General features: G+C 35.9%; 1 protein-coding gene across 16 annotated transcripts in view; it reads left to right on the top strand.

The window, feature by feature from the left end:
- The first annotated feature begins 47 nt into the window (after window positions 1-47).
- The window catches only part of LOC127857749 (cell division cycle protein 27 homolog), a 32698-nt gene continuing 20967 nt past the window's right edge, over window positions 48-11778 (top strand). For all 16 annotated transcript variants that reach the window (XR_008038615.1, XR_008038603.1, XR_008038614.1 and 13 more), the window contains exons 1-9: window positions 48-164; window positions 1924-1999; window positions 4208-4355; window positions 5120-5343; window positions 6897-7189; window positions 7974-8185; window positions 9441-9552; window positions 10654-10748; window positions 11095-11167. Coding sequence is in view for 1 of the 16 variants with exons in the window: in XM_052394406.1 (XP_052250366.1) it covers window positions 141-164; window positions 1924-1999; window positions 4208-4355; window positions 5120-5343; window positions 6897-7189; window positions 7974-8185; window positions 9441-9552; window positions 10654-10748; window positions 11095-11167 (1257 nt within the window). In the remaining 15 variants the exon portion in view is untranslated. The remainder of the gene's footprint in view (window positions 165-1923; window positions 2000-4207; window positions 4356-5119; window positions 5344-6896; window positions 7190-7973; window positions 8186-9440; window positions 9553-10653; window positions 10749-11094; window positions 11168-11778) is intronic.

Below are 11778 nucleotides of genomic sequence, written 5' to 3'. Positions count from 1 at the left end.
GAATAATAAATATATAGTGTGTGGTGTAACCCTTAGTTTTAGGGCGAAGTGTGGGTAGGGTACCATATTTTCCATAGTGAGGTAAAATGGCGAAAAAAGTCGATAAACATTAATTATAATTTCGCTACTTTTCTTCAAAAATGCTACTCCAAGAACCTGTTCAGGTATTTTTATTTAGAAACACGTGGATTGCATTTTTATCTGCGCTCCTTTTGTGTAAAGGAAAACTCCTTATAATTCATATGGTTGTAAGATATTGTCGCATTTTGTTATCTGTTTGTTCTTGTTCCAAGTATGTTGGCATTGTTGATATTTCATTCTTACTGAGTTTTAATACGTAATAGGAGCTACCTCATTCAAGGACAAGGGCTTATTTGATAACCATGTACTTTAATACAAATTTGGACATTATTGTGAACAAAGCATTGATATGGTAAAAGGTGCTACACTACGTGACCCGCGATTTTTGCCTAATGCGCCTGAGTCACAGTGGAAAGTTTGATTGGAAAATCACCAAGATTTCACGTGATTTGTCACTCTGCTGTCGCACGAGAGCAAGATAATTTTCGCGGTGATTCCCTGCAATTATGTGTTGATTCGCCAATTCATGCATATAAACCAAAATGTACCAATAACAGTATATATACCGCTTTTCTGATGTTCACAAATATCCGATAATCCAACATAATTACAACCTCACTTAGGAAAAAAAAATCTTAAACATTTATGACGATAAATATGTTTAAGAATTTCATAAACACAACCATATGCATGCCTACTACATTTTTCAGAAGTGTTAAGAGGTCAGTGCATTATGGGACACAGCTTTCATTGGACTAGCTAATTTAAATTTAGATAAAATGCAATACGATCATGTACAAAAAATGTTTTATTGGGTCATGCGCATGTAAAAAATGTGCTTCCCGGGGACTTTCTGATAAATGGTAAAAATAAAAGTGAATATTTGTTAACAGTTACACTGCGTTAGCATGTAAAAAAATCGTCTGGAATATTTCATTTATTTTTCTTACATGTACTGCTCTGATAGGGAATACATGTAATAAACACTGACTCGCAAGTTTTTCACACCTTTATTGACATTACACTACAGACCAACACCAATTAGCTGTCGAAGGTCGTTTAACCTCTAAGTGATTAAAATCGGTTAAACTTACAGACAAAGCAATGAAGCTGTGATCATCGCCATCTTTGTACCGGATTGCAGAATTTCAAATCTCAGATTTTCAGTTTGTGAAGTCATTTCTTGCCGATTGCCAATGGGCAGAATATTAATTATTTGGGTTATTTATAATGTATCTTAGTTTGGGGAATGCATATTTCTGATTCCCATGTTGTCGAATTCTTCTATTTGGCTACTTTTTTATTTGAATGAAAACAAAGTATGTATAATGTTAGTGCATATGTTACATGTAAGTGTAACAGTCTACGCAAATCACGAAAAAAGGTGAATCACTGCCGTTTGCGCTTATTGCCTTACAGCGAGATACATTGCGCAACGGTCACCGTGGAATGGTCAAGACATCACCTTAATTTTCTTGTCGCTTGGAATCAAAGCGATTTGTCACATTGCATCAATCGGGGTGAAGCGAGAATCACAGTAAAAAGCACGGGTCGCGTAGTGTACCTCATTTACCGTTATTTGTATTATATAAATGTATAAATTTCCCAATGTTATGGTCCATCGCTATTTCCCAATAAAAATGGCACAGGCTGTAAAATATAAAGCGAAAAAAATCACTGCATGGGTAAACTCTGCATGATAGGCAAAATTTTTCCAACAGATCAAATACCAATGAAAAATATGAACATAACTATTCTGTTTAGGTCTTTATACTAAAATAAAAATAATATTAGGGTTGAATGTATAAAAAATGAAATGGATTTTACTTTGTTTTGTTTCAGGCAGCCATATGGGATGCATTGCAACATTATGGATACAAGGATGCTTTGTTTTTGGCAGAGCGACTGTGTGCCGAAGGTATTTTCAATGTTATTTTTTTTCCTTCATTTAAATGGTGTAAAAATGTCAATAAACAAATGTAATCAGTTAAATTTTATCAAATGTTGTTTAGCTCACCTGTCGGGTTTAAAATTTGCTGTGTAACTTCATCTAGTAGTCTAGTAGTCTTTGACTTAGATTGTTCAAACATTTCCCTTCCCAGGGGTAACAAATAGCCACGCTTAAAAGGTCATACAGGGTTTTTTTTGGCCCGATTTTATAGCCGAAATTCGGCTATGTTCCCAATCCCAAAAAGTATACTTTTTTCCCAAAATGTGGCAAAAAAATTCACAATTTCCAAAAAAGAAATTATTATTTTTTTTTATAGAAAGAAGTCTTATTTGTATTTTATCTCAATTTTAATTCAATTACATCTAACAAAGTATTATATGATTGTTTTCGTTTAATTTGAATGATTATAAAGAGTTATATCAAATTTAGTATTTCCCTAATCAGTGGACTTCTCGTGTGGAAAAAAAGGCTAATGAATATATTTTCCCAATTTCATGAAAATGCCGATAAAATTCCCAATTCCAAAGCCATGGGCTATCTTCCCAAAAAGTGGAAAAAAAACCTGTCAGTTCAATAAATATAAATTTTTAATGATCTTCTAAAAAATGACAGGGCCAAAAGGTTAAATAATTGCATGTATGACCATTTGTGAGTCTCAACCAAGCTTGTTTAAATCTTTTGCTTTTGTCACAGTTGGTCCTACCCTAACATTAACTTGTTTCTCTTTTATGTTTAAAGTGAGCACTTCAAAATTCTTCTTTAAAACCCAAGGCCGATTGCTTGGCATATAGATACATTGTTGTGTTGATGTATCAATGCATAGTGGTCATTTAGCAAGTTTGTTTAAATCATTGTGTGAGGTCACCGAACAAATTTCATGAATCATACACAATTTAGCAGAATTATACCCCCTTTTTTACTAAGAAATTTGGTTAAGGTAAACATGACATGTCTGCATATCACTGTTTCTGCTAGAATTATTTAATTGGAAATTTTACGTGTGTAAGGGGTCATTTCAAGTTCACCAAACATGCATTATAAATCTTATCTGCAACCAAGCAGATTATACCCTTTTTTGTACTTTTTTTAGTAGGCATTTGGTGAAGGTAAACGCGACTATATATCTGGCGTGAAATTACACGTTATAATGCCCCCTTTTTGTCCCAAAACCATAACTGGTCACCAACAGGGTCTAGTAAGCTTGTCACCAAAAGGGTCTGGTAAGCTGGTCACCAACAGGGTCTAGTAAGCTGGTCACCAACAGGGTCTAGTAAGCTGGTCACCAACAGGGTCTAGTAAGCTGGTCACCAACAGGGTCTAGTAAGCTGGTCACCAACAGGGTCTAGTAAGCTGGTTACCAACAGGGTCTAGTAAGCTGGTTACCAACAGGGTCTAGTAAGCTGGTCACCAACAGGGTCTAGTAAGCTGGTCACCAACAGGGTCTAGTAAGCTGGTTACAAATACTGGCCCTGATTTACATGTATATTAAAGTGCCATTCAACTATAATTAAGTATTATGCATTCAGCAGGAGGGCTAGTATTCTGGAAATAATTTGTGTTACTGTTTAAGTTTTTCTGGTTTTCTGTGAGCAGGGTTTTTTTTGGCCCGATTTTATAGCCGAAATTCGGCTATGTTCCCAATCCCAAAAAGTATACTTTTTTCCCAAAATGTGGCAACAAATTCCCAATTGCCAAAAAAAAAAAAAAAAAAAAATTTTTTTTTTTTTTTTAGAAAGAAGTCTTATGTGTATTTTATCTCAATTTTAATTCAATTACATCTAACAAAGTATTATATGATTTTTTCTTTTAATTTGAATGATTATATAGAGTTAAATTAAATTTAGTATTTCCCTAATCAGTGGACTTTTCGTGTGGAAAAAAAGGCTAATGAATTTATTTTCCCAATTTCATGAAAATGCCGATAAAATTCCCGATTCCAAAGCCATGGGCTATCTTCCCAAAAAGTGGAAAAAAAAAACCTGGTGAGGGTTTATGGATTTTAGGAGAGAGGTCTTGTCATGAGTCAGAGTCAATCTAAAGTGTATAATTATACTTTGCTTATTTTTTTAGAAAAAAACGCTACAATTTCTTCATAAACTGTGTCGAAACACAACATTATTTAAATCTCTTCTACCTTATAATTACGCACACATGCCATGTATTTCTGTTGACCAGTGTTATCTGAGGAGACCCTGTATCTCCTGGCTACCTGCTACTACCGGGCTGGCAAGACCAGACAGACCTACGCCCTCCTCAAGAAGAGGGGACAGAACTCTCCCGATAACAAGTTCTTGTTCGCGAGATGCTGTGTGGACATAGGAGAGTAAGTCTTACACAGTTACTGCGGATTATTTGAGTCTTGTTCTGAGAAAACTGGGCTTAATGCATGTGCGTAAAGTGTCATCCCAGATTGGCACAGGCTAATCAGGGACGACACTTTCCGCCTAAACTTGGTTTTCGATAAGGAGGGACTTTTTGGAAACTAAAAATACCATAAAAGCTGAAAGTGTCGTCCCTGATTGGTCCGCACAGGCTAATCGGGGAGGACACTTTACACACATGCATTAAGCCCAGTTTTCTGAGAACGCGGCTCATTTGTTTTTGTTGTGATGCATGTCACTTATGATGTAACACATACATTATTATTCTGATAATTATATTGAAATGCAACTAACTTTGTAGGGCTTTGACATTTTGAAAGGCTTTATGCAAGATCAGTAAATTTTAATTTCAATTTTGAAAGGCTTAAGGCAAAACACTTTAAATCCATGATAATAAGCAAAAAACTTGTCTGAGATTAAAGTCTATGCAGTGAACAGTTATTTAACATGTAATATGTGTACAAATAAGTTATTGGTCTGAGATAGAAGCTTTTCCCACTTGGGCACATTTTCTGGGTCTTAAAAAATTTGCTTAAATACAAACAATATTTGTAGAAAGAAAAGTAATTGTAAACCATAAAATAAAATGTAAATCCCTTTGAGAAGCGTATTTTAATGGTCCTGAAATAATGTCCCCAATTTGTTTTCAATTTTACATCATACAGTTAGTTTCTATGCTAATAATTGTGTTGTTGTTAATTTTTAGATACTCTGAAGCAGAACTAGTGTTAGCTGGGAATATATTAACAAGGCAGTTAACAATGGACGAAATAGAGAAACAATACGGAACTTTAGCTAGTCATATATTCAATATTCTAGGTGCTATTTATACTCGGACTGAGAGATCACAGAAAGCTATAGAATGTTATAAACGAAGTCTTAAGTTGAACCCTCTCTTGTGGTCGTCTTTTGATGGGTTGTGCCAATTAGGTGAGTCTTTTAGCCTACATGTGTACAAATATAATGCAAAAAGAATGTTTGTAATTGAGTACATGTACCTTGGAAAATTTGCTTTTTCGAAATCTTGTAAACTGTGTGCTAATTGCTATATAATGTTGATTGAGTAAGTCAAACAGTCTTTTCTTTTCATTAATACCTTGTTTTGGCATAGCTGCATCTGTTCTTTAAGAATTAATACACCTTTAACATTTATAGTTGAATAGTCTATGTCAAGTCTCATTAGTTCTTTGAAAAAAATGTGAAAATAATAATTCTTTTGATTGTATTCACTTACCAAGTATCTTCTCAACAATTCATGATTAATCCTCAACAAAATCAGATGTTTTGATTAATTGCACCTATAACTTGAACAGTAAAGTATATTTATATATCCCCACCATCTACAGGGGGGGGGGGGCATATAGAAATGAGCCTGTCTGTCGTTTCCTTTTACATCAATAACTCATCCTATGAAAGCTTTGATTCTTGCCTGCATGATGTCGTTTAACACTATCAACACACCCACATCAAAATGATGTCATTTAAATTAATTCAGAATGTCCAAACTCATGCTTAATGCAAAACATACAGCTGCTTGTGTTCAGCCCTCCAATATTAACTCTTTCCCATTTAGTAGCAACGAGAAAATGGCTATGAGCAAACTAGAACAGCCTTTGAGTAAATCCAAGTCTGTTCAGGTTTTATCAGTGTTTTCTAGAAAAATTTGAGTAGCCAGTTATATGGCCGACAACCATGCAGTAAAACGAAAGCATTTGTGACATTTACTTGATATATTTGGAAAAAGTAGCCTTAATCAAGAGTAAATGTAACCGGTGAAATCGCCGGCTGCCGGTATTTAAAGAGAACACTGGTTTTATGCTGTTTGCTGCTCATCAGTATCTAAGTGTTTGAAATGAAACCTTTACAATTTGAATCTAGTAAGAAAGGTCTGAAATAAAATTTAAGGGTTAACTTTTTAAGGGACTACAAAATTAATGCTTCAAAATACGTATCTAAATGTAAGTGGAAAAGGGTTAAACTGGAAATCTGAGCAAGCCCCAATTAAGGCTTACTTGTAAAGAAAGGTAAGTGGGACCTTGCTTAATATGTGAGTTATTTGTAAATTTTTTGTAAGAAGGTTGTAATGTCTTTTCTCTTTAAATGTTTAATTCCCTTTCCATACAAAGGTTGTTTGACAACTGAGTCGTGTTCTGAGAAAATTGGGCATAATGCATGTGCGTAAAGTGTAGTCCCAGATTAGCCTGTGCAGTCCACACAGGCTAACCAGGGACGACACTTTCCGCCTAAATTGGATTTTTGCCAAGAAGAAACTTCATTTCAACGAAAAATGTCATAAAGCAGCTTATCTGGGATGACACTACGCATATGCATGATGCCCAGTTTTCTCAGAACACGACTCAAATAGTTCTGAACGCTTAGATCTTTTAAAAAAGTGCATGGGGTGGGGAGGGTAGTTCAGTTTTCATTCCCCCATGTGGTTCCAAAATCACACCCATGACTTTGAAGTTAAACCACTGTTACAGGTGAGAAGGTGGACCCAAGTGTAGTGTTCCCAGTGCCCACAGTGGCCTGCACCAGTGTGATCATCCACAATACGAAGAAGGCCCACACGGTGCACAACACCCCACCAATCATCATAGCCGAGGTCCTAAGTCCCATCACAGAGGCCCAGGCTCGTCACATAGTGACCCTGACCATGGAAGAGCCTTCCCCGCAGGCCCTGCCACACGCAGAGACCCTGGGCACCCCTCAGTCACACCCTGTTATACCCCCACAGAGTCTACAGTGTACACCTCAAAATGAAACTACTGTTAAGGTACGCCTCAGAATAAAACTTTTGTCAAATTATTATTTCAATATATTTGCAGAGCACAGCCCAAGTCCCAAAAGGGACAACACTTTTCGCTTGTATGGTATTTTTCTTTTCAAGTCTCTTGACGAATATTCAGTTTAGGTGGAATGTGTCGTCCCTGATAACTCTGTGTAAACTGTAGAGGCCTATCTGGGAGGACATTTTACCCATATACATTTAGCCCAGTTTTCTTGAAATGTGACTCAACAGTTACTGGTTGTTTCGTGATGACATTTCCTTTTAATAATGAAGTCCATGCAAACAATTTGTCAAAGAAATCCTGTTGATCGGTAAATTTTAGGGTAAATGGTTAACTATTTAGTTATGGGTGGATTTTGCTAAAATTGCTTCCCTAAAGGTTAAGTCAACAAGTTAAAATATTTTTTTCTCTTCGAACTAGAATTACTGCACTTCCTTTCCTCGCATTCAGATTTCCTAAAATTAAATCCTTTTTAAGATAAGTAGGGGGGGGGGGGGGTTGCTTTCAAGCTTGACCCTTTATTTTTGGTTTGAATGTTACCATAAATATCATGCACTATTCTAGGGTGGCTCTAAATATATTATTTAGTTGCCAAAATGAATATTTTTTTGTAAGAGGTGCCTCAGAACTTGGAAGTAACAAAATTGCTTGGTTTTTTAATATTTCCAGAAAATTCAGTAGTCAAATAAAGAATTTAGTAGCCATTGGTAAATTTTAATGCAGATTATACTTAAATTGTTCAGTACCAACGCTTGCTTCTGATTAAAGTTCCTTAGCACGCCTGAGCCAGGCCTATTGGAGACATGTCAGCACACGCCAGAGAACTGTGGGGGTAACATGTTTGAGCAGGTGATGGGAAGTATAACCCAGGCGCCCAAGTCCCATAGGAAGTCTGAACAGAAACTGGGTTTCTTTGGCAAGCATTCTCTGTCCATGAACCTGAAAGAGAAGTTCCTTGAGGATTCCTCCCATTCACCCAGGTAAGAACTTTTGATTTAAAGCTATCAACATTGCATGGATTGTTTCTTATGATATCAAGTTGTGCTAGTGCAATTTTGATTATCAAAGGTGAAAAAGCAAAAAAGTTATGCTCCTTTTAATCATAGCATTTCTGTCACATTATTGTTTCTGTGCGCTTTTCCCAAAAACTACAATGTTCATTGTTGCAAGAATTGTGACTTTGTACAAATAATGCCCCTGGGGTTGGTCGGTCCGTCCACCAGATGGTTTCCAGATAATAACTCAAGAACGCTTAGGCCTAGGATCATGAAACTTCATAGGTACATTGATCATGACTGGCAGATGACCCCTATTGATTTTCAGGTCACTAGGTCAAAGGTCAAGGTCTCAGTGACTCGAAATAGTAAAATTGTTTCGGATGATAACACAAGAATGCTTAGGCCTAGGATCATTAAACTTCATAGGTACATTGATCATTACTGGCAGATGACCCCTATTGATTTTGGGTCACTAAGTCAAAGGTCAAGGTCACAGTGATTCGAAATAGTAAAATGGTTTCCGGATGTTTACTCAAGAATGCTTACACCTAGGATCATGAAACTTGATAGCTACATATATCATGACTGGCAGATGACCCCTATTGATTTTCAGGTCACTAGGTCAAAGGTCAAGGTCACAGTGACTCGAAACAGTAAAATGGTTTCCCGATGATAACTCGAAAATGCTTACGCTAGGATCATGAAACTTGATAGGTACATTGATAATGATTGGCAGTTGACCCCTATTGATTTTCAGGTCACTAGGTCAAAAGTCAAGGTCGCAGTGACTCGAAACAGTAAAATGGTTTCCTGATGATAACTCAAGAATAATTGGGCCTAGGATCATGAAACTTCATAGGTACATTGATCATGACTGGCAGATGACCCCTATTGATTTTCAGGTCACTTGGTCAAAGGTCAAGGTCACAGTGACAAAAAACGTATTCACACAATGGCTGCCACTACAACTGACAGCCCATATGGGGGGCATGCATGTTTTACAAACAGCCCTTGTTAAAGTTTGTCACATTTTAATATATGCTGTATCGGGAGATATTTGCCGTAGCTCTAGTTTGGTTAGTGTGTTGTCATGGCATATTGTGGCTGCTCTGTAATGTAAAATTAGAAGCAAAACTAAGAAGTTAAATTTTGAAATGAGCAAAAATACACTTAAAAAAATTTGTAAGACAGAATTACAAAGGTACATTTTTAGGAATGTGAAGTTTTCTAATTTCAGTTTTGGTATCCTGTCACTGGGTAGCCCGACCTGTGATCAGATGAAGACAAAGCTTTCTTTCATTACGCCGTCTCCTGCGGAAGCCATGAATGAGTCCAAGGCTCCAAGGAAGGTATGTCTTTGTATTGTGCTGTTTGGTGACTCAGCTTGATAAATTACAGTTGTGAAAAATCTTGGACTATTTTGTAAATATCTTTGAAGAGTCAGTGAATTTGCTTTATCAAAACTCATTTAAAAGGATAAGTATTATTAAAATATATTTTTATATAAGCTTATAAAAAATTATAGTTGTTGACTACAAGAAATTTAAATTGTTATATTTGTTCAGAAAGAAGTTACCTTTATTATACCCCATGATTTTTAATGATATTTTTTGGTGAGCTGACACAATTGATATTAAGCCTGGTGTCTCCAATTGATCAGTCTGTGTAGTGGTTTGCGATAACATTTTGTTTCGGCCAATCATTTAATGGTAGAGTGCACTGTTTCAATGTTCTCAGCTGATAAGGTTACCACATTGTGTCTACAACAGAGATTTGCCTGTACACAGTAGTACATGTGCGGTACAGTACCCTGGTTTGGGATGTAGGGGGCCAGATCAAAAGAATTGATAAGGCTTTAAAATGTTATAATAAATTATATAATTTAATAAGACTTTAAATTTGTACTGGTTTATGATAAAATCAACTTGCACAACATTTAAACCCTTTCCCACTCAGAAGCAAAGTGAAAATGGCAAACAGCATAAAACCAGAACGGCCTGCAAGTAACTTGCAGTCTGTTCAGGTTTTATGCTGTTTGCTGCTCATCAGTATCTAAGGATTTGAAATGAAGCCTTTAAAACTTGAATCTAGTAAGAAAGGTCTTAACCCTTTACCACCTAGACAAGTATTTTTTAATGCATTTGTAGACCTTAAACATTCAATTTAATTAAAGACCTTTCTTACTAGATTCATGTTTGAAAGGCTTCATTTCCATCCCTTAGATACTGATGAGCAGCAAACAGCATAAAACCTTAACAGACTGCGAGGTACTTGCAGGCTCTTCTGGTTTTATGCTGTTTGCACATAGCAATTTTTACTTTGCTTCTAAGTGGGAAAGGGTTTAATTACATTTAACTTTCTAAGGGACCACACATGTGTCAAAATACTTACCTAACTGGTAAGGGTTAACACAGCTCTGAAATAATTATGTTTATTTCTTATGTCTTCAGCCTGTAACACGAAGAATGAACCAAAATCAGACCCTTATGCCAAAGCCTCCTACTTTTAATTCGGGTAGTAATACACAGGAGAATCATCCTCAAAAGTAAGTGCTTTCTTTCTTGTTCTTTTTTTTTATGGTTTTGAAGGTTTTAATAAGCTTAAAGTGTGAAATACATGTATATTGATACAATATTATTATTCTCAATACATGTAACATTTATTTGTGTACATGTGAGGAAGGCTAAACGATACCACATCAGTCTGTATTTTGCCTTTTTCATATTCTCCTTTATTGATTGAAAAAACGTGTATTTAGTGAAAAATGATTTATTTATCATGTTAAACAGATATGTGGCATATTCATAGGGGTCAGTGTGAGGTAAAAGAATATGTACCTGTTTTGTTTTAAACGCCTGTTTTTGTTCCAAACGCCTGTTTTGTATTTCCAGTGCTCAGAACAACCCTCCAAATGTGCGTAGAAGCTCACGTCTATTCAGTCACTCCAACTCAAGTTCTGTCAAGGTATGTAATGTTCTCTGCAAATATATTTTGAAATTAATTAAGCTTTGCTTTGGGAAAAAGGGGCTTAATGCCTTTCAATCAAAACGTTGAAACTTGTTCTCGGTCCAATGCATTTGAGCCTTCCTCTGGCAAAACCTAAGTGTCATCCCAGACATGCTTTGCAGTCCGCAAGACTAATCATTGATGATTATTTCCGTCTTAACTTGATTTTGGCTAACAAGATACTTAAAACACAAAATACAATCAATGAAGAAAGCTTCATCCCTGTGCAGACTACGCATTTAAGTCCGGGATGGCACATTACGCACATGCATCAAGTCCACTTTTTCCAGAGCAAGGGTAAATTGTATTTGGCTGATAGAAAGGCTCCCGATGTTTGGAATACCCTCACATTTTATTTATCAAGTTCTGTGGAGTGACCCATACTGAAAAGGATTTTCATAGAGATCTTCGTTAGTTAATTACAATGGCATTAGTATTTAATGTTTTTAAAGTGCAAAGGTGTTTAATAAATATGGTAAGGTAGATTAATGGTGAAGTAAAAATGTATAAATTTGAATGTGATTATTCTTAGACTCGCGTAACTGCTTGTGTATTTCACAATCTAGAAA

Source organism: Dreissena polymorpha, chromosome 14 (genome assembly GCF_020536995.1).
Source record: "Dreissena polymorpha isolate Duluth1 chromosome 14, UMN_Dpol_1.0, whole genome shotgun sequence".
NCBI lineage: Eukaryota > Metazoa > Mollusca > Bivalvia > Myida > Dreissenidae > Dreissena > Dreissena polymorpha.
Note: the sequence above shows the minus strand (reverse complement) of the source record. Positions and strands in the feature narration are given on the sequence as shown.